Source organism: Amblyomma mixtum, chromosome 7, assembly GCF_055824585.1.
Source record: "Amblyomma mixtum isolate Tamu chromosome 7, ASM5582458v1, whole genome shotgun sequence".
Taxonomy (NCBI): Eukaryota; Metazoa; Arthropoda; class Arachnida; order Ixodida; family Ixodidae; genus Amblyomma; species Amblyomma mixtum.
Genome location: NC_143018.1, coordinates 24,126,820 through 24,150,567, shown reverse-complemented (window position 1 = coordinate 24,150,567; position 23,748 = coordinate 24,126,820). Strand labels below are relative to the sequence as shown.

General features: G+C 43.3%; 1 protein-coding gene across 4 annotated transcripts; it reads left to right on the top strand.

Annotated features, from left to right (window-relative positions):
- Positions 1 to 205: 205 nt before the first annotated feature.
- On the top strand, positions 206 to 23,453 carry LOC149335316 (uncharacterized). Of its 4 annotated transcripts, none has more exons than XM_089551989.1 (5): positions 217 to 313; positions 1,067 to 1,160; positions 2,441 to 2,718; positions 8,652 to 8,942; positions 21,920 to 23,453. In XM_089551989.1, the coding sequence occupies exons 4-5, from the start codon at positions 8,747 to 8,749 to the stop codon at positions 22,300 to 22,302; spliced, it is 579 nt and encodes a 192-aa protein (XP_089408115.1). In that variant the 5' UTR covers positions 217 to 313; positions 1,067 to 1,160; positions 2,441 to 2,718; positions 8,652 to 8,746; the 3' UTR covers positions 22,303 to 23,453. The 4 variants fall into 4 exon arrangements, with proteins under 4 accessions (XP_089408116.1, XP_089408115.1, XP_089408118.1 ...); XM_089551992.1 differs by lacking the exon at positions 21,920 to 23,453 and adding an exon at positions 12,171 to 15,783; XM_089551990.1 differs by lacking the exon at positions 1,067 to 1,160 and having other exon boundaries at positions 206 to 313.
- Positions 23,454 to 23,748: the final 295 nt, after the last annotated feature.

Sequence of the window (23,748 nt, the reverse complement as noted above, 5' to 3'; positions counted from 1 at the left end):
CTGCGTTCGCGCGAAAGTCGTCTGCGCACACACGAACTACGTTTTCGGAATGAAACGCCTTAGTACTGCCACTCTATGTTCCCGAAAAACTACGACTGTGCCGCAACAAGTAGCTCACCGCCCCATGATGCTTTGAGTGTCCATGTTGGCTGAAGTGCAGCGCCGCCAGCTTTCCCTCTAGGTAGTAGTAAGAAACTCTATGGTACAGGGTATGAAACAATGCGCGTATCAACAATGGCGACAGCGGGCAATAGCGAATATTTGCTAGCTGCAGCCTGCAAGTTCTGCGCCTGAAAGACCGGACTCTTGACAGGTTCGCGTTTATTGTTGTGTGTTGAAGGCTAAGCTTTGCAGAAACGAACGTGTGTGCTTACCGTGCAGGGGCGGCTTAGCGCTGCTGACTTGCAACGATTTGCTCCTCTTTAGTGCGCTCAGAAATGGCTCGCCAAGCCAAACGTCGGCTCGGTGACAGTGGTTTGAAGCTGCTTCCAGCGTTTGTGGCCTAATACAAGGCTCAGTGACGTGACGCGGCTGTTCGGTGAACCGCGGTTTAACAGTGACATGACGCGTGCACAAAATATTAACGGAACGCTTTGTGGCGTTTTTGCTTGGGCTGCGCGGTGCGGTCGTGAATGGGCCCCTTATGCCCCTAATCTATGCTCGGCCGCGCACGACTGGGGTCGCTGGATTGTTTACTTTCTACCTGAGGTGCTCGCGTTCGTTTGGTAGGTTACTATTTCCACGAGTAAGAGAGTTGTTGAGCTTGGCGCGCCGTTTGTCGGGCTTGGAGTACCGCGATGCGAGCGAGCTACTTACATCACCGACTCGTTAGGAGAAGTTCCACTTTGCAGTTTTAGGCGAAAAACGTGGTTCCCTGCTTTGCCTCGACCCTGTGCGTAAATTCGACCCATTACTGAGTTTTAAGCACCGCTGTTGAGCTGCCGAGAGATCGGACTCAGTCGCCGCACTTTACAAATCCGGTGGCCAAACGCACGAGGGGCTTTCAAAGTGTTGGTGTTTTAATACTCGTAATTCGTGCTGCCGTGCTCTCTTTTTCACTTTGCAGGATATTGGAGGGCATAGTAACCATTGGGAGGACAAAATTTGGCATTTGATGATGATTGCAGACCCAAACGCCTGAATTGCATGGACGGCAAAATGTGCGTTAATGTCTTTAGGCAGATTGATACCGATATCACGCCAAATATTTTGCTATGGTCGCCAAACTGTGCATGACAGGCTTCATGCCAGCTTTAGTGTGTAGCACTGTGCAGCACATGATATACCATGCTCGAACCAGTATTTATCTCTCACTTCATGTGTGTTACTATTTCTTGCCTTGAGCCGAATACTTTTGGTAGAAGCAGCATTTCTGAATAGCTGCTACTTGTGCTTCCTGTGCCTAAATATTTTGTGCCTGCATCATGAGCGCTGCCATTCATGCTGGCATCTTTCTCGTGCATTCAGTGTGTTTTCTGTGTTTTACCAAAATTCAACATTCTCTTAGTTTGCTTTCTGAAGCAAGCAGCATCATAGGAAATGTGGATACAATAAAGTGCCCTCGTGTTACAGGACAGTCGACACCTAGTTTTAGTTGCGTGTTCTCTTCTTTCAAATGATGCGTTAGACATGGATCACTTCATGGTATTCTCCTATGACTGCTAAATAATTTACAATAGAAGTTCTTCTGTAATGCTGTTTCGGTTTCATCAACCAGACGATGGCAGTGACGTGTAGTTGGCCTTTAACCACGTGAGGCACGAAAAAAACTGCAATGTAAATGCTGATGTAAATGATGAATGTAAATGCTAAAGGCAGAAAAAATTTGCAGTGTTAAAAAATAATTAGTCATCTTCCTGTGTATTTGTATGAAAATGGCATTGCACTTCTGTCTCTACTCTTCAAATTCTTGAATTTTCTGTGACTTTTGGATCACCCTGTGTTTAATAACAGGGGTCTCCCAAAGTGCTTGAGGTGGTTCTCTTTTTGTGTGTGTATGTCTTAATGTGATAAATAGCATAGTAAATATTCTAGGTGTAAAATACCCTGTATCTCTTGATGGATATATACAGCATTTGAATTGGTTTATTTTCTCAAAGCGATAACTCACGATATCTGTAGACATACGTTTTGCAGTTGTAATGTTAATTTATTGTGGTGACCATATTCTTCTGAACTGTGTGTGGTCTTGTAGTACAATGGCCTATGTCCATCAGCTGCGTTCTGAATGGAGCATTTGATATCTGGTAAAATGTTAGCTAATAAAAGAGACGTAGTTCATGCATCTTAATCGCTCTTTAATGCTCCATTCACCGTGTCTTCTCTAGCTTGTACTTGTGCACTGTTCTGTGTGCAGGATTCAGAAATGCATGCCTAATCACTAACAGTTGCTGTGCAAAGCCTGTGTTGTTAACTCTACTAATTGGCTTCTGCTTTGCAGGTCCCATCATGCACGAGCATGGCAGTCAGCGATACTCCGCAAGTTCATCTACTGGAAGGCAGCAGCGCCAACTAGGGTAGCAGTGCCCATGGTAGCAGGCTTGTCAACCATAGTAGCAATGCCTATGCTGCAATTGCGTGCACTGGCTTGGCCACTCTGATGGAAGTTTATTGTCCAAGGTTTTAATGTGATACCATTAAAAACCCCAAGAGTCCAGAATCCGTCAACTGTCATCTAGAGTGAAGTGGTGTTACTTCCAGTGGAGGCATCAACAGCTGGTAATGCTATCACATTGCCAACGCATAATGGAATTAGGGTTTCTAGTATGAATCGTACACTGCTGGAAATAATAGGAAAGTAGTGGACTCAATTAATTAAGGTGTTGCTTTGTTCTTGATGTTACATAGCGGCCTGCTTTCTCATTGGTGTGTGCGTCGTGCAGCTGCAGAACACTGCTGAAAACTTAAAAGAATGAACAAAAGCTGTGTGGGGCATAGGTTGTATATTACAGCCACAAGTTGGTGGCCATATTTTAAGGCGGACACAGCAATTAAAACTATTTTCGTTATTTATGCAGGAAATGTAACCAAATTTGGCACGAATATAACTCTTTGTGCTCATTTCAGAGCTGCATTTTTTAAAACTATCTGATATAGTTGAGCAATTGCAATTAACACCCTCGTAAAGTCATCTACAAAGGAAAAAAGCACACAAGTTTTGTAATGTCAGCATATTCGCGAAGTCCCTTTCTCTCTGGAAAACCTATTCGTTTTTTTTTGGATGCCCAGTACTCGTGGATATAAAAGTTTACCTCCAGCATGCATATTTACATGACAACTTATCTTAAAAGAAGTAACTCAAAATTTGTTGAACATGTGCATAGAAAAATCGAGAGCTGTATTGCACTCCTCAACATCTCAGGATTCACACGCAACAAATATAATCATTCTAATATTTGTTGCAAAATGTTTAAAGCGATAGCAATTGCGAAAAGCAAAAAAGGTTAGCGCTGAGAAAATAAACCTTAAAATTTATTTCCTTGTTTATCGCCTTGTATGTTTTTGTTCAGAGAAATGCAGCATTCAACTGGCGAAGGCTCTGATCTTCTAAGCCCCTCTTCATCGTGATACTAAGATGGTGATGCTCCTTTGTCGGAAATCCACGTAATTCACGATGCTTTAGGACCATCAGAAGCGCGATTCGCTGAGAATTTTCGATGACCACACATAAAAAAAAAAGCAAATTTTTACTGCATATTTTGCTACAATTTTTTTATCACAAGACAGATGAAGACCCCAGAGTTAGGGGAAAAATAAAATAAAATTGAGAAATAGAAAATTTTTATCGAATTGGGCCTCTTTGTTTGCTGCGTTGGTCAGACAAAATTGTTAAGAATAACCCTGTAGGAGAGCAGAAGGTTTGAGAACTGCAGAAACTTCATTGATTCTGCATGTATTAAAGTGCATTTTGTAACACTGGTAAGCTAATCTGTGCTGTTTGAACAGTTAAGGGCTGTCACAAGTGACGAACATTCTTTGTTCATCATGCTCATAAATGCCACTATTGTGTTATCAAGCTCTGGTGACAAGAGAGGAAGATTGCAGAATAACTTATCAGTTGGTTTGGTCAGTAAGGATGTGACCTGCTATACATTTAAAGGAAAGGCTAAGGGAAGAAATCGAAATAGGAGAGGTATTGATCATGAGGGTTGAAAGAAAGGTGGAGATGGAGTTAGACAAATGAGCATGTGGGCATTGGGGTAGTGAGTGTTATCCAGTGCCTTACCTAAGGATGTGGACTGTGATGTTTACAAACATAACAGGGCATTTATATCAAATGTTTTTGTGGTTATGGTAACTTTCTTTGGGTCATCTCTGCTTGGAAACGTGTGGCATACGCAAAAACATAATATGTTGGGCCATTTTAAAGACATGAGCACTGTTTGGTCACTGATAGCCAGAAACTCTATTCGTTTTCTCTTGCTTGGAAACTTAAAAGGGGAGCAGATATGATTTCATCCATCATTTCCTTAGTATTAATTACAGGGTGTCCACTTTTGAAATGTGTTCAACAGCAGGCTACTGTACCTGTTTATGAGATATGTGAAGAATGAGAGAGTTGACTTTACATTTGGTGTTGTGTGCCTGTGGTAAAATTAAAATTTTCAGAGTATGCTTATAAAAATGGATGTGTTGTGTGCGTCGTCTGTGTGCATATTTTTGTCACTGTCAACATAAAGTAAATCTACAGTCCACTAGGCTACATTTTGCCAATAGTATATTTCTTTCACTTCCATTTCTTGCTGCCTTTGTGTTATAGCATTACTGTTACTGTGGTTCTCCATCATCGGTGGTGATTTATGAAATGGATTTTACTTCTATCATGTCCGTTTCCTTCGCTTTTGCCTTTGTACTGCTGATGTCACCTTCCATTAGGTCTGCCTGTCTCGTTTGTTTTAGAGCACTTCGATTTTTTTTTTTTCTTGTGCACTTTTGTGCACTCTAATCTGCTTCCCCCTCATACTTTTTTCTTCCTTGCAGGTTTTTATTTCTTAGTTTTTTTCATGCGTTTTGCGGTATTTCTATTTTCAGTTTCATTTGTTACTTTTGTTTATTCAGCCAGCCTGTACTATTGTATGTTGTGTACTGTGCATTACTCGGTTTACCTCCATAATCCTGCGCTACATGCCTTATTTAATCGTGAAATTCCTGTGAGGTAAAATGTAACGAATTTATGTACATATGTAAATGGTTCCATAGGGAAAAAATTGCTTGGTAGATATAACTTGTTTTTCTGGTTGTGCTTACAGTTGTGCTTATTTCATATGGCTAAAAAAAAAATGACGAAACCTATATAAAGACTTGCATCACAAGTGCTGTTGCTGGCGTCACAATTTTTTTTTCCTTCATCCTTTCTTGTGCTATACATCCTTGTGCTGCGGTATTCTTGTTGTGTTTTTGCTAATATTGACCAATCGTTATGCCCTCATGAGGTAAAGTGAAGTTCATTTGGCACAACTTTCGACACGTGCGTGAACGTTAGTCTAACGGCGTCTCACAGTAACTATGACTTCGAACCTGATTACAAATTTCGCCAGCATTTTTCAATAACTAAGGACTCTAAGAACTTTTTTTTTCAGAACTCTGTTTCGACGCCACAGCAGATACCTTGCATTTCAAAAATTGTCTTGCTAAGCGCTTACTCAGTTTGACAATATGCAATCAACTTGCGGGTTTTATAACAGAGTCCTGAGCATTCACACAAGTTGTTTTTTAAGTGCTAAAGTTCAGTTAGATTTATGTGAGCAGATGTGTGCCATGAACCGCAGCGAAAATCTCCGTTCCGTGCTGCAGGTTTGCTGCCGCATGTCTCAAGCACCACATGGCAACCGGAGAAGACTCCCGTGACAAAGGGCGACTGCTTTGGTGCCCTCTGCGCAAATACAACACGGCACCCCACATGAACATGAAGGATCACCACAGGGCAGACACTGATGAGTGCCCACAGCATTGCATCATCCACTGTGGCATGAATGCCATGCGAAAGAAAGACTTGGTGGCCTACCTTCGCACCCACATGGCCACCTGAGCTCCGCTGCCTTCGCATTAAAGGCAACCCTTGATCAACATGTGCAAACCTGCACAGGTGGAAGACTGTTTCAGTATCGCTTTTGCTCAGCACCGTGTTCGCACACTTTCGACATGAAGTACCGCAAAGAAAGTGAACATACTAAACAGACTGTTGCTTTATAATGCTTTCACATCATTTGGCAGCGTTGAATAGGCTTTGTTTGGCCTGTGGTTCCCGTGCAAAGGGTGAATCAGCATGAGTTGAGTTTAGGATTTTGTTAGCTACTGGTGGGATTGGATTAGCCTTGTGATTCTGCCTGCAATTGTTCCACCGTAGTGACAGCCTGACCTCACTATTCCTATTTGAGGGGCTTGATGCCAAGGTGAACAAACAAGGAGCATTTTGATGAATGCCGTCCTTGTGTGTGGTCAGGCACTATTTAAGCCAAGGAGAAAGGCAAGATACATTAGGACTTCCCAAGTAGAGTTCAGTGCATACCTTTGTTGGGCAAAAAACGTGCCTGTTCAGTTACTGTCGTTTGCGTAAAATACATTAGTGCTGTTAATATCTGCTCTAGAAAACCCAACAAAAACCCCACACAGTCTGCTTCGAACGTTGTGTTTTTATTTCACCTTGTACTTGTGCATACTCGGACTGCAGCCCAGTGTTGTTGAAGTAATGACGCCATTGTTGCAGCCAGCATGTTTTTCTACAGCCATAGAACTTACTGTTGTGATGTGACCTCTTGATTGCCTTGGCACTAACAGATATGAGAAATCCAGTGCTTAATTGCTTGACAATGCTGTTTCACCTGCTGTTGCATGAACTTCATTGATTCCTATGTGAATATAATTGCATTTCACTTGATACAGGTCAAAATCTGTGTATTCTGACCATTTATCATGGGTCATGAATGGCACATGGCCACTTTATACGAGCATGTTTGCTTCTAGGTAATGCTGCCACAGTGGAAATGCAAACACTGGGATTTCCTTCAACAGAACTGGCTTCACTTCTGTGAAAATGTACAGAGTGTAATGGTGTTAGTGGCTTATCAGCAGTACATGTTGCTGTGTGATTAACGAGGCTAGTTGTCATCTCAAGCTCTGTCATTATTGTGGGAAATACACTGGGATGTCATGGATGGACTTTCTTTTTTTAGATATTTGCTTGTGTCACTGGCTTCATCATCTCATTAGTTGTATACTGTGTTTGCTCTAGAATATGCCATTAGAAAATCCATTCATTCTACATTGGGAGGAGTGTGTGCACAATGTGGTTACGAAAGTTTAAGCAGTTTTTTTTTTTTGGCATCCTCACAAGCCCTAAGTTATTTTTTATGCTCCTTGTGTATCTGGAATCGCCCTTGTGAGAGCTGCTGTTATGTGTGCGTGCTCACATTGATCTTCGTTTGTTGTCTGGGATGCCGACTGTTATTCGTGTTCTGCTTCACGGTACATTTTTATGCTTGTTTTTAGTGGAATTTGAGGTTTGTGCATGTGCAATTTTTTATTCAGCCAGGCTTCACATACTTGTGTGTGCTTAGTTTAATTTACCTGATAGGGCATTGAAAAAGAAATTGAAGAGGTCAGTCTTTCAGCAAGTTTCTGGCTATTGGGTATTTAACAGCTCTAAATGAGTAATAAGTGAATTGTCCTGTTTATATAATCTAAAGATAAGCATAACTCCCATCTTGGTTGCATGCTGTAGATTTAACTGCCTTTCAAAAAGACAGGGTTCAATATTGCCCATGATATGCTGCTTATTCTGGTGCAGACATTCTATGTGAAAAGTTTTGAGCTTGTTTGTGTGCTATCTCGTAATGTACCATGTCTGACGCTGTGTTGCTGCATGTACTTCTGAAGTGTCACCTGAACAACTAGCTTATTGGTAAGAATGATCCCGAAGTACTTCAGTGTTGTTTTACTATGCAGTAGATAGTAGGAAATGCTGGTTCTTTTATTTCTGGGTCATGCACATGAACTGGTTTTCTGTGTGTGTAGATTCATGTCTCAGCTCATAGGGCAGTTGTTAGCGGAAGCTACCTGTGACATCTCCATGTCAGCATCAAAGAAGCAAGAATTTAATTTCAAAGCTTAACTTTCTGGTTTACTTAACGAGCTTGGCAGTAATAATAAAAATAATACTGCTTATTCACTTAAGTGCACATATGTTGTCCATACACAAAAAAGCCACAGATGGGCTTGTAGGGCGATGACTGGCAGAAGGATTCATTTGTACAGGCGCGGACAAAAGTAAACGGAGCACGCAACTGTCTTTGAATGTTTTTCACGCGTCACCTAATCGAAATTTCCAGCAGTGGTACGTGCATGCTGGTAGCGGAGGCTGGTGGGCTTTCCTGTAGACAAACAACGCTTCTTCATTTCCATTGGAGAAGGCGTGATTGCACTTCGAACAGAATAGCGTGCTCCGTTTACTTATGGCCGCGCCTGTACATGACTTGGATATTGAGACGTGCCACAAATGCAGTAAAGCAGCCATACAATACAAACTAGGAGGCAAACTGAAATTAAATGCATATTCAGGACTTTTCTGTAGATATTGCAATTAGAACCACATCAGACTGGTGTCGGCAGGCCTCGAATTTCATTGAAGAATGGTCAATTTTCTCATGGTGCAGGCTTAGCTGCCAGACATCACAGACGAAGCCATGGAAAAGGACAGCGACTGTTACAGTGCGCTCTGTGCAACTACACCACGGTGCACTGCACCCACATGGAGGACCATCGGAGGGCACACACTGGTGAGCGGCCGCACCAGTGCAGCCACTGCAGCAAGCGCTTCGTGCAGAGGAGTCACCTGATGAAACACCTGAGCACCCACACGGGCGAGAAGCCGTTCCGCTGCCCTCTCTGCCCCTTGGCCTTCACCCAGAAGATGACCCTGGACGGACACATGCGAACCCATAAAGGTGAGGGGCTGCTTCATTGCCGCCTTCATTCAGTGAGAGTTGCATAAGGTACTTACCGAGATGATAATAGTGTAGCTGAGATGAAGAAGAGGAGCTGGACGTGGCCGGCACCTGTAATGTGGAGAAAAAAACAACTGAAGGTCTTTTGGGATAGCGAAGTGGATTTCAAGACAAGGAAAACATAGCAGGGTGCAGCAGAGTGTCGGGCAGAGAGATGAGAGTAGGAAAACTGCAGTGCCCCACAGTAGGCATAACGGCACTGAATACTGATGGTAATGTCTCATCGAGGTACCATTGAAAAAAAGTGCACCTTGAGGGCCACTGCTGAATCATCTGACGATGCCACTTTACGCAAGAAGGCCCACGATTTTTTGGACATGCTTGATTATTCGGATTTTTTCACAGCACTGCAACTTAGCCCCATAAGGCACCTGAAATTTCGGACACATCTCAACTGACTGCTTGATATTTTAGTCTTCATTCGCACTCGTCACCGATACCCAAGCTGCCATGTAATGCGTACTGTGGAACCTCATGAATTTAAACTTCAAGGGAGATCAAAAACATAACCAAACAAAACAAAATTCAAGCTAAAAGAGCGCCTCTTAAAAGACGGTGCTGATATTCTCTGCGAATCGGCACGTTATGCCTGCGTGGTTTCGAATTCGTACTGTTCTTGAACATCGTCCACCACACAAATTTGCAACAGTAGTCACAGCTCATGGAACTCATCCATGCCGACTCTTTTGTCCTGAATATGAGTAGCAGTGAAGTTCATAGGAGGCTTATGGCTTCACGGAGATGGCAAGCATGGAAGAAAATGGTGGTGCAAAATTTCAAAGTGAGGTCAGTGTACCCGCGGCAAAATGCATCGCAACCCCAAATTTTCTATCATAAAATCGTAAGCAGCTAGCATTTTAATGACAGGCAAGACACCTTTCACTGCACGCAAGCCACTGCAGAGTGCATATCACCGGTTACTACGCCAGTTTTGATCTAGCCTCTATTACGAAGGCCAACACCGACAGAGCGCTTTCTTTGGCCGTTTGTTGGCTCTTATTGCTTCGCATTTCCACCTTCTTGTTCCGGGCGTTCGTACTGCGGGCACGGCGCAGTTCTTACAGCAGCAGAAACTGCGCCATCTTCTCGTTCCCATCTAGACTTTGTCCCAACCCGTGTGTTCGTTAGTGGCACGTCAGAGGCACAGTGCAGCCATTGTACGCTGATCTCATGCAAGCAGTCGCCGCCCGTCGTCTGCGTACACAGCGTGCAGCGATATTCAGTGATGAGGAGCTTCAGAATGTGCACAAGACTACTGGCCACTTCCTCCAGCATATTGGCAATGAGTTAAAAATTGATTTTTTTTTTTTGAGAAATTCGAGTTTTCAGACATTTTCGTGGTCCCTTGATAGTCTGAAAAATAATTGCCTTGGAAGCTGTGCATTGCAGGTCATATTGAGCGCAAAAGTACATTGACAAAGCACGGAGAAAAGTTGGCGACTGTACTGGGAGATCAATAAATAAAATGTAGACATTAGTGAAGAACTGCATAGTGAGGAGGATGTTTCAGACATCATTCTTTGATCTTCTAGGTTTGTGGAGGATGGAGCAGGTGCATTGACTTTGTTTAGAGTCGAGATTTTCTTTTTCTTTAAAGGTGAGCGAGATCTCCAAGGTAGGTGTCAGTAGACTTAAATTTGGGGCGCCTGTAACGAAGCATGAACCAGCCTTTCAGCCTCCTGATTTGGTTCATTCCATCTGAACCTGTGTTGTTATAGAATCTGCAGTAAATTTAGTTAGCCAGTGGCAAAAGTAGGAAGATCAACCAAACAGGGCATGTTACATCTGAATATCCATTGAAACCGGATCTATCATAACAAGATTGTACTGCGATTGGGTGGAAGTTCTCTCCTTGCCCTCGTCGAAAGTGATAAGGGACACCAGCATTTGGAGTTGGTACATTGTGAGTTCATGTTGGGCTCGACACCTCTGCATGAACTCCGCGGCAGATAGTGGAATACTCCCTTTTCTGCTGCACTGTCCTGCATTTGCTCAGGGGAATGTAGACCCTGCACATTTTTCCCAGTATTGGAACTGTGAAAGTGTATAAAAAAAAAGGAAGGGTCACAAAGGGTAGACCTTTGAGCATTATCCTTTATGTGTGCATTCTCTTTTATTGTTATTCAGATCTAAAGACTTGGAATCATCTCATGCTTAGTAGTGAGACGTTATGGCAGTAGTGCCAGCATGTAGGTTACAAAACTGGAGTGAATGATTCTTCCATGATGCAAGGTTGAAACTGCATTGTGTCCATTTGGTGTATGTATCAGTACAGTCATCAAAGACCACAGGTCAACATTCCATAGTAGTAAGGTTTCAGGGGCCTCGAATGTTCATGAGAGCACTGTGGCAGTGTCGAAGCTCAAAATTCATCAGTCAGGACTAAACGTGATCAAAGGCTTCCTCGGCTAAGTCCTGGAAAGCTTTATTAGGGTATGAGAGCATCTTGAGCATTGGCATATGCCTCGCACGTCCGACACAGTAAACAACTCCATACAATTTTTGTTCTTAGTAAAAATTGATTCTCTTGCTCTTTGTAGCCTTGTTAATGTTTGTTTGGCAGCAAAGGAAGCATTTATTTCCGAGTTAAAATAGATTTAAAAGCAAAATTTTTTTTTTTGGCCGCTCGATTCAAACTTGTCATGCCAAGACTGAAAATGACGCTGTGATCACCATTTGAAAGTGAATCACATTGTAGTCTAGCCTCAGAGATCTGTATCAAAAAGAAATGCTGATGTCATCATCGCAGTTTGCTTGTGAAAACAATTGGTGGGGTCAGTACCAGTGTTTCTTTCTCAGGCGTTTTACAGGAGCAGCTGTTAAGTGCATGCTTCCTGGTTCTGCAGTGTCTTTGGTGTAACGCAAAGTACAGACTAGGTGCAAAGGGGTGTGGTGCCATCTGTGTGCAAAAGCGTGGACTAATGTTTAATTAGCACCTCTGCACGTGGGTACCACAGAGTGGCGGAGCAACTGCTGCACTCACCACAGCACACAGCTGTTTGCATTACACACGCATGGCCACTGGCGTTTAGGCTTTTTTTTTTTTTTAGCTTACAGAAGCTCCACATTCAATGAAAGTAGTGCCTTTATCATTTGAAAGCTGCAATGTATCAATGTTTGTTCTTGTCTTCAGCATCCCTTCAAAGTGTGCCCTCTACCATGGCGCAGGCTTTGCCTCTACACGTCGCAGAGGACAGGGTGCCCGTGGTAAAGGGAAGCATCTGTTTCGGTGCCCTCTCTGCGACTACACCACGGTGTACCACACCCACATGAGGGACCACCAGAGGGCGCACGCTGGTGAACGACCGCACCAGTGCAACATGTGTGGCAAGAGTTTCGTGCAGCGTAGCAACCTGGTGAAGCACCTCGGCACCCACGCGGGCAAGAAATTGTTTAACTGCCCCGTGTGTTCTATGGAGTTCACTAGTAAGGCAAGCCTCACCCGGCACATTCGGGCGCACGCCGAGTAGTAACCGTTCCCTGTGTGGGTTGTGTCCGGTGTCATTCGCACACAGGTTCCCATTGAAGAGAAAAAGACTGCACCGTCCAACATAGAGCCTCTGTACAACAAAGTCTTGGCACCCTCTTCTACCAGCATTTAGCAGGGTCTGCAAAGCCAGTGGCTCTGTCTATTCTCAGCATCCTTGTCTGAAAGGCTTCTTATTAAGGCGCTCAGGAGTGTGATGCTTGATAAAGGCACCTTTGTAACGTCTTGGTAGCATTTCACCGAAGAGCGAAAGTTATGGTGAGACTTTCCAAATGGTATGTATAAACGCATAAACTTGTAGTTCATGTACAACAGGCCATATATAGTAGAAGGGAAGGAACATTACTGGTGAATAGAAATGTTGAATGTTTACCGTATTTACTGTGCTATATTTGTACTCTATTTACTTTTACTTATATTTCATTGTTACCTACTGCCTCACTTTTGAGTGTATATAATGACATAGATGCGGCTAAAGGTGCATTGACGGACCGAGCACGAACCTAATGCTTTCTGCCTTGATTATTCTTGTGGTACTAGCTCATAGCATTTCTCTGTTGAAAGTACGAAGAAGCCTAACAATTCTTGCTCTCGGTGCTGGTCTTTTTTTTTTTTTGGCATCACTAAGCAAATTCTTATTTTGCTGCGCATATATGTTTCTTTGCAATTAGTCTGTATAACAGTATTGAAAGGAGGGGCATTATACTGGTGCAGTGAGGGCTTACTTGTAATGATGCTTTACGTTTGTTTGAGTTCGGAAAAATTTGGCTTCTGGAATTATATTTTAATTGTTTTTGAGGAGTGCACACCTAAACTTTTTAGTTAACCCTTTGAGGGTCGAATTATTTTGAAGAAAACTTTCCCAGGTGGTCAAATTACTTTATTGCGGATCTTGAATCTACAAAATGTATATAATCGAGAATAAATAGTAAAAAAAAAATTAGGAACAGTACTTTGGTGACAGCATCACTCACTACTGGAAAATGTTCAATAGAATTTCACGAGCGACGGTGATAAACAAGCTAAAAGCAGCACCAATAAAGACAGAAATCAACTTCCGCCGCCTCTGGAAGAGAGTGCCCAAAAAGAGAAAACACGTTTCGCACGACTCCGTTGTGATCCCGCGGCGGAATCAAAACCGCGTAGGCGCTTTGCCGCAGAGAGCGAGAATACCTCGCGAGCAACGGTGATAAGCAAGCTAAGAGCAGCGCCAATCAAGATAGAAATCAACTTCGGCAGCCCCTGCAAGATAGTGCTGACAAAAAGAAAACTCAAATTTCGCGCGACTCCGTTGCGATCGCGCGGCGAAACCAAAACTACAAAAGGGGTGTTGCCGCAGTCTGTGCCGCCGCGCTAAAGCTAGACATAAGTTCTGCTTATCTCCGTAAGAAGGCAGCACAAAATTCAAACACTTCTTGTAAGTCCTAAGAGGTGGCAGCACCCCCCAGTGAGCACGCATTGTTCTTTTGGCGCAAAATTTCAAACGGAAGATCGAAATCGTACCCGTACGGCAAAGACCTTGCGGGACAGAAAACCGCCGCCGTACATATACGGCAAAAACCTTCAAAGGGTTAAGCATGTGTATTTTTATGTTGGGGTTGAGGTTAGGGGTTGTCCTGCACCCATTGTATCTAACACACGTCTCTTCTTGATACTTCACTGGCACTTCATTGTCGTTCAAGTAAGAGTGCGCTTATTACAGTCCAAGTGTCTGCCTGCAGTCAAGCCACGTGTTATGGTGGCCAGAACTCGTGCGTCATGAGGTTCTTTTTTTTTTTTAGTTTATTCTTACTATAAATCCACCAAAGTGCTTGTGTCAGATGTGGATACATCTCAATACTAGAGGTTTAGTGATGTATTTTGATCAGCATTGTTTAACTGGTTCTTGCATAAGTTCTAGTGGTTGGTCAAAAGTTTTGCATGATTGTTATACATAAGTGCGCTTACTAATTTGCCATTACAGAAAAAGTCTTCGACTAATTGGGAAAGCGCATAGGATGTGATTGTTTGCCATTATAGAAGAAGATTCTTCCACTAAAGGGGAATGTGCACTTACTAATTTGACATTATAGAAAAGGTCTTCCACTAATTGGGAAAATGCATAGGATGTGATTGTTTGCCAGTATAGAAGAAGATTCTTCCACTAAATGGGAAGGTGCATAGGATGTGACTGTTAGTGATTTAAGAGTGAGACATGTTGCTGTGGAGTCGCAACTTTGTTACCTTGTCAGGTTATAGTGACCAGTATCACTGTTGTCTACAAGTAACTAAAAGGATGAATTAGGCTTTATTGTCACAGGCATCTTTGGGAAATTGTATCACAAATGGCTTTGGCCCCATCTCTTCGTGGGGTAGAGTATGCTGTGTTTGTGCACAGTTGCAATCGTAACACTGCACAAGCTGCACAGTAAGGATTAACATCTGGAACTGTTTCATAAATGCTAAAACTGTTTTCTTTCTAGTAGAAACGATTTTCTTCCATAGAGTTAGTTGCTGGGCTAGTTGGTGTTCTCGAATTAAGTTTCTAGTATTCAACGCAAAGGCCAAAGATAGAAAGCAGCGCTGACTGACAACTGTTTATCCATAGGCACCCAAATGCCCTCAGACCAGCGCAGGCACACGCCATACTGGGGGAAGCAAAGAAAAAGAAAGAAAGAACCCTGACATGTTTATCTCAGAAACCTAGAAAGAAACATCTTATCTGCATGATACAACACCTCTGAAGTGTCACACATTTCAAACCAGCTTTCGTGATATAATATGCCTCTATCGTTTCACATGTGGTTTGCAGTTTGCTCCTGCTAAGAATCTTCACGCTCGAAAACCTCGGAGTACAGTCCTTGCAAGTATTGTGTTCGTCTTCCTTCCCATCCTTCTTCCCCCTTTCTGTCTTCAGCCTGGTGCCTTTGCGCTGAATACTATGAACTTAATTCGATTTCCTTCCGTGCGCAGTAACCAACTGATTTTTTTTACCTCAATAATTCGTTCCTGCACACTATTTCGATTCGATATTTTGATTTTTTGGGATAGAATAGACACCAGTAATGCTGTAGAGATCATTTATTTTTACCCAATATAGATGTGAGCGGGCTTGGATTTAAACAGAGGCAGTCAGACGGGCTGGCTTGGATAGGCTTGGCTATTTGTTCCTCATTGTTGCTGCTCGAGTAGTGGCTTGAGTTGATGACATGCTCTTCATTGCCATTGGGGAGGCCTACAAGGAAAATTGTGCAGTCACGTTGAAAACAGGACAGCAGTAGTGTCTGCCACGGCTTAGACGACGACACCGCATTTGGTGTGGGGCATGTGGGGGACATAGGGGGGGGGGGGGGGTTGCAGCTGGAGACGCTCGCTTTGTTTCGCTTCTTCCAGTGGGTTTCCTCTCTCGGTCTTTGCAGTAGTCGTTGCCGGGTGGGTGTTGTATGTGGGATGGGGAATGTGGGGAATGTATCACGGTGTATTCATGGCATGCTCTGTGGCCACATCGTACGTAGAGTCTAGTATTGGTGACATCAAGCAATGCTGACGTGACGAAAGCTGGACTCTGGCTTGGTCTGGCTTGATTGCAGTCTAATATTATATCTTGCAAATGGAATGTGAAAAACAAATGAAGTTCACAGTTTCTGAAGCCGGTTTTCTCAGCAAAGAGTTTTTTTTAAGTTTGCGGGTTTTTCGGACCGTTTGATTATTCGGACCATTCTATGGGTCCCGCTGAATCCGAAAAATCAGTCGGTGACTGTATTCCTGCTGTATTCACCATTTGACAACAGTTCTCCTGGTGTGTGTGCTCTAAGTGAAGTACGGTATCATTGCATCTGTCATTTTTTTGTCGATGACCACATGTGGTGGCTTGGTGTGTTTTCTTCCTATTAAAGCTGTCTGTGATGGCAGGTTGTCACACATGCTGTGGTAAATAAAGAGTAAGGATTAACTCCACTTTAGTTTTCTTTTATGCTTGTGTTAGTGAAATTCCAAATTAGTTTTTACATGCGGACGTTTATCTTTTTGGTTTATGTATTCTTTTACAGTAGAATCTCGATGATACAAATCTCACGAGGTCATGAAAAATATTCTTTTCATGCAAAACGAACAAAACCTCTATTCAAAAGCACAGGAAATGCTTTCACGCAGACGTTTTTATTCGTTGATGAGAGTTATTTATGGCCGTGCCTCACTGCTTACCGTGCATGGTACATAGCACGCAACTTAGCAATTGTGTGTCGGCAATGTGCATGCAGTGCTCAATTCTTGAGAGTGTAGTCATGGCACATGTGTTCATATCATCCTAGTGGCCTGGGAGAGTGTTTGGAACGCCTGAAATTCTGTACATTGTACACAATGCACTCCGGCCAGAGAATTTCACGAATTCATATCAATCGTGATGGATGTATCATAGAGACTCTACTGTATCTGTTAATTTTACTGCATTCTGCCTATTCCTTGCATTATATCCTGTCTGAAACTTCGGGAGATAGGCATGCCTGCTCTTTGCCAATTATTTCTCAAATCCCGCAGGTTGTATCGTACAAGGCCCATTCCATTGCTTCGTAATCTCAGCAGTTATTTAAAAAGAAGACAAAAGCACTTGTCATGATGTCTTGTCTCCAGACAGATGATAGCAGTTACTGTTTACTGACCCGAAAGACGCGGATTCAATCCTGGCCGCGATGATTGAATTTCGATGGAGGTGAAATTCTAAAGGCCCGTGTACTTTGCGATGTCAGTGCGCGTTAAAGAACCCCAGGTGGTCGAAATTTCTGGAGCCCTTCAATCCTTTATAACCTGAATTGCTTTGGGACGTTAAACCCCCATATACCATACCGAAGCTAGGATAAAATTTATTTTTTCCAGTTTGTTCCATTTTCATTTTTTTTTTTTCATATTATTAGAGCACCTAGAATAGCTGCACACCTTTCTGTAGTTAGATTATTGGCACTCATAACTCGCAAACTATCATGAGACCACCGCTTCATCTTGTATGATACTTTGGCAGTTGTGAGCACTGAGACGTGCTTGCTGGCAAAATTTTTCTGCTGTTATAAGTACAAAGGGTGTAGGCTCCTTTGCCTCTTGCTTGCTAACTTGCTTAAAATTCAAGTTATTTATAATTACTGATGTAACTCGCTGATGTGTTTGAAGACTTGCGTCAGAGCAAGTAAATGGAGATTATTCATTGTTTTTCTTCCAGTGGCAACTTGTACTCCTGACTTCCTTCTCTGTTTCAACTTTCTAGTGTCACCATTTTAGCTCTCTGGAACTTTCCCTACTGTTCAAGAAGGAAGACCTATCTTTAACACGCTCTTAGCCTTAGCTCTGTGTTTGCTTTTGTGAGTCTTCGTTATTCCTTATGTGAGGAGACTGTCCTAAGGTATGACAATGTTCCTGTGATGTGGAGTCAAAAATTTCTTGTGCACACATTCTTATTTTTTACTGACATGTGCATTAGCAATACAGATCATAAACCAGGGTCCCTTGTAATAAGCTGTTCACTATTCCAGATGTTCGTGTGAACTCTATTCCAATTTCCTAGCTGAAAATATTTGATTTCACGGCTTAATTATTGTAAACCCTAAACTAGTTACGTCAGCACTGCGTGTACTGTACTCCGCGACAACTTTTTTTTTTTTTTTTTGGCAGTGGAGCGTAAGCTACGAAGTCTAAACATTCTCTCTTCCAATGCAACGAAACATAGTCCGTGGTTTCAGTTAATAGTTTTATGCGAAGCATATTAACGTAGGTTTCGGGTCTTCGCGCGACGCCCGGCGGTGGCCACCATTGACCTTGAAGTGAGGTCACGTGACGTGACGTCACGTGATGACGTCACACCGGCTGCAGATGGGGCCTCATATCGCGCCGTCGGTCGCCTCCCGGCGGTGGCCACCATTGACCTTGAAGTGAGATCACATGATGTGACGTCACGTGATGACGTCACACCGGCTGCAGATGGGGCCTCCACATATCGCGCCGTCGGACGTCGCCCGGCGGAGGCCTCCACGCTTTGGTTCGCGCCGTCGCGCGCGACGCGGCGGCGGCGCCATCATCGCTGCATCACGTGATATGTGACGTCACGCCAGGGATGAAGCGGCGCGCGCCCGCCGTCGCGTCAGTCTCTGTGCCCGCAACCGCGCCAGCGTCTTTGCGCCGGGCGTGTATGCGGTCAAGATGCCTCCAAACGCTAAGGACGTTAATAATAAGAATGCAAAACGAAGGTTGCTTCGCATCCACGGGGCTTAACCTTGATAAGCCTCCAACTTTTTTATCTGAAAAACATATAATATATTGGCAATATTCATTATCTAATGCATATTTCTAACATGACTGCCAACTGATTACATTTGAAATTCAAGGCAAGAACAGTTTTCTTGATTACAACCAGTTTGCTAGGCACGTCTTGTTACAAGAAGCTTACAGAGAAGTCGCCAGGCGCACTTGTCATGCGGCCGAACTATTTGATGGAATCACACAGCTACGAACACTCCACCCCTATAGCTCCCTTTATTGCCTAGAAAAGCTGTCGCCCAGTACAGCTAGCGTCATGACTGACTTGACTGAATATCAGAGCACCTTCAGCATTTTCTCTCCTATGTCGTTAGGGACGGGAGAGTTAAATCGTGCTGAGGGTGAGAGTTGTGCGCTTCATGTTCCTGCTAAAGTGTGCTATCTTTCACGATGCAGGCTTGGTTGTCACACAGTAGAGTTCGCATGGCGGAAGGCAGCTGCCATTATGCAGCCAAACCCTATGGAGTGTCACCAGTGGACACCCACTGCAAATGTCCCTGCCTGTACAACCATTGAGGGCAAGAGAGACCTGCTGAGTGGCAACCTGGTGGCACTACCCTGCACCTACATTGACAAGCTTTCGTTGTGCACAGTTCTTGACTAATGCTTGAGCACAATTTCAGTTCTACATTCCATGTGTGGTGCAGCAAACAAGATGCTCTGAAATTTCGCACGTGTGTTTAGAAACAAATCAGTGATTCCATTTTATTTGTACGGACATTTTGTCTTCTTTGTAATATTTCATAATCATACTGTCATGCTATGTGGATGATTTCATAATCATCCACGTTACCATAATGTGGAAGAGAGTGGGGGAGGAGGTATGGCATGCCCCACTGTTATCGACAGACAATTATGCCATCCGCTGGCACAGTCTGAACCTGTCGGCAGCATTGGCTTCTCCTTTTGGGGGACTACTAGTGCTAATGCATACTCTGCAGCATCAATTGCATTGATCATCTAAATTTTTTTTGCTTGATGGACCTTCACTTAAAGGTGCACTGAAGAGGAATCTGAACTTGTCTTTTTGCCGCGGGAACTCGATCTACACGTTCCTAGCATTCTTAGAAACTGCAACTTATTGCCCTGTGTGGCCGATTTCCCAAATTAAATCGAATTAACGGTCGGCTCCCGCCTTTTTTTTTAATTCTCCCTCGTACGGTGGGTGGAGTCGACCAACGTGTGGAGCGCCTTTCACCCAGTCCCGTGGCGGCTTGCCGCTCTGCCATCGGCGGAGTAATACGTAGTAGTCCATAGTAGCAAATAGTCCGCGCGTATTTTTATTTCTGCGGGCTTATTTTGTGGCTATATTACCTGCGAATGAAACTATTTATTCATGGAAACCTAAAAAACAAAATAAAGCGAAAGCAAAGCCTCCACGGGACTGGGTGAAAGGAACTTCACGCGTTGGTCGACTCCGCTCATCGTACGAGGCAGAATTAAAAAAAAAGGGCGGGAGCCGGACGTTAATTCGATTTAATTAGGGATATCGGCCATACAGGGCAATAAGTTGCAGTTTCTAGAATGCTAGGAACGTGTAGATCGAGTTCCCGCGGCAAAAAGACAAGTTCAGAATCCTCTTCAGTGCACCTTTAAATGGCAGTCTCGCAGTAAACAGTGGGTTGTTAGTCGACATTGTGGTCATCCAGTTTTTTTTCTTTGTCTGTGTTCATGTTTAGTGCTTTGCGCCTGTTGTTAAGTTAGCTGGAAGAGTGTCTCAGAACAGCTGCTTCAGTTTCACACCACAAAACACGTCTGGAGTGCATTGGTTCCCTTCACGCGTGTGCTTGCTGTGCCTGTAAACTCTGCAGACATGTGGGGCCGCCACTCATTCTTGCACCCTATATTTTGAATTAATTGGCCCACAATGAAGGTGCAAATACATTCACTTCTGGTGACGATTCAGTGCTGAGTGGACATATTTGTATGTTGACTTTGTGCATGCATATTTTGTGATTCTCTTTCTCAAGTAATCATTCTCACATGTCATTGTTTTTGAGGTGCAGTGACTTTTTGGAATGTTGGCCGGAAGTGTGGGATGTTGCATAGCTAGTATACTTTCAATTTCCTTTTATCTTTTTGAGTTGCGTGGCTTTTTGCGTTGCGTAGGTCCTCATGCATTGTTTTGACTGAGAGTACTTGGTTCTCTTATTTGTTCTAGATTTAGCTTTTTGTTTCAGGTTTCATTGCTCACCGCTTTTAATTTCACGTTGCCAAATATAACAATCATTGGAAAGATGAGACTCAAGGATGACAGTGTCTCTCTGAAATTACGTTATTGTGCACAATTTAGCCACGTACTATTGGGCACGAAATTCTCCAGAACATGTTGTGATCAGTGATCCTGGCACATAGATGCAACCTGTGCCTGCAAATGCCTGATTTAACTTGCAAGCATTAGAGAAGGCGAGTCTCGGACTTCCATCTCCACTAATGGGGTCACAAGCTAGCGGCAGATATAAAAAAAGCCCTGTACGGCCATTAGGTTTCTTGCGTCCTGGAGATTTTTATTCCCCGATGGTACAGTTGCAGCCGTAGTATTACAAAACAGGATTCGGTGATTAAACTCCTCTCATGCATCAACCTGCAAAATTAAAAGGAACTTTATATATTTGGCACTAAATGCCACTGGAGTGCTTGCATGTAAAACAGAAAATACTGTTTGTATTTTTTTTTTACACAGTGCGCGAGGAAAGTTCAAACACAGAGCTTGCTACATAATACTTTGTCCGTGCCTGTACATAGAACTACTTTTTTTGTAAGTAAACTCACAGAAGCTTGTTACAGGCTCCACCAACATTTCAGTGAAGGTTGAAATTCTTTTGCACAACTCTAGTAAACATCTAAGCAGAAAATGTTTCCTAAACATGCTGACAATGCATATGCTACCATCATGATGAGCCTATGTGTTGTATAAGAAAGCCTTCATCATTCACTAAATCATTTACATCACATTTTTTACTGAATTATCTTAAGAAATGCTTAGCTAATATACTGACAGTGCATATGCTTGCATCATGTGGAACCTACGTCTTTTATAACAAAGCCTTGAGCGCATATCGAACCATTTCCATGGCATAGTGTTAACCCTTGCTGACATCGGCAGGTGTATGCACCCACTTGCAGCAACGTCCTCATTTCCATGGTGCAGGGTTGGCGCAGGTTTGGCAGCACAGCCCACCAGCAGGAGAAGGCACCTGTGTCAGCGAGCTGCTGCTTCAAAGCAAGTCCAGCAGGGTACAGCACACCCACGTGAACGATCACCAGAAGGCTGACGATCGTCCATATCAGTGTATCCACTGTGGCAAGAAATGCACGCAGAAGGATCACTTTTTGGACCACCTGCGGACCCACACGGGCAAGAGGTCGTTTCAGTGCCACCTATGCCCCATGACGTTCACGTTGAAGCGAAACCTTGATCGGCACGTGCGAAACCACCTGGGAAAAAGGATGTTTAAGTGTCGCGTTTGTTCAGCACCGTTTTCACGAATGGATGACATGAAGCGCCACGAAATGAGGAAGCACACAAAATAAGGCGCCTCTGCTCGATATTAAGTGTTCCGGTTATGTAAAGTCATGTCCATAACCTTGTAGCACAGAAGACATCCCTTCTAACTATTACCGCATGCTCATAAAAAGGCGTTAATGCCGTGAAAAGCTGCATTAAAGGGCTCAACAGTAACTGCACGCTGTTTACATTGAAAATCATGTTGTGTGCTTTATAGGTGAAAGTTCTTCCCCCTTTTTTGTATCGAAAGTACTAGGGGAGCGTAACATCTTGAGCTAGTTCATTGTATAAGCACCTTGCATTCCAGGTGCCGTCACATGTGAATAATAGAATACTAGTACTGTTTTGAACATTAGAAGGGCTGCATTTTTTGTTGTTGTTGTTGCGGTGTCCTGTTGTTAGTTCATAAAACATGGTCTTGGCCCCATTCTTTTTAGCATTGGAACTGTAACAGTGTTAATAGTTGAAAAAGGGCTAATGAAAGTTATTTTGATGGTTATTTGTCATATTCACTTTACCCTCATCATTAAAAGCAAGCTCCATGCGCAATTTACTCTTTACTCTGCGATTTAAAAGAAAACTCCTTGTAACAAAACTCCTTGTTACTTTTGGCCGTGTCGTTAGTGCTTGCCAGCAGTGCTCGCACCTTTGTAGCGCACCAGAAACAGCTTTAACATTTAGGGTTTTGTTCCCTGTGTTTCCACTGTGATTGCAATGAAACCTCTATAATATTTTTGCATTTTTATGGTATGCCTGAGGTTGATAATTATTCTGTGCTGTTGGCTTGCATTTCACTTACATTGTAGTGCAGTCGAACCTCGATATAACAAAGTTATACTTGCATCCAAAACTTCGTTAAATCGCGAGGTTAGGGTTCCTGTGTTTTCAAGCAGCCCATATAAAGTTACAAGCTCTTGGAACAATCCCAGTAGATTGCACCTTGTAAATGCAGTAGAAGCTCGATGATACGATTACAGTTGATCTGAATTTCCCAATGATATGAATTTTAAAAGTGTTATGGCCAGAGTGCGTTATATAAAGTACATTGCGGTTTGAGATGATGGATTATACAAACATGTGAACCGCAGGAGCCCGTCAGCGCATGCACTGCTATTATGGTGCCATTGAAAAGGGTCTACTTGGCAACATATCAAGAAAAGAAAGCTCCTAATAAGCACTGCGGACTTTTCTGGCCAAAAAAAAAAAAAAACGGATATATTGAACCCCCTAGCACCTGCCATTGAACGCCAATGGCAGGTGGTAGGCTTCGCCGCTCTACACAAGTGGCTACTGGTGGAATTCATGTGTGCGTGACAGATGGCACAGTGTCACATTTTGCTGTACAGACTGAAGCCCATTGGCAACACTTATGCTTAAAAGGGTGCTTGCAAATCACAGTCTGTCTCGGCTAAAGTTTTCATTTTCATCTGCTTGTCTGGGAGGCTCCTGGTATGTGCTTGCGATACGTGAGG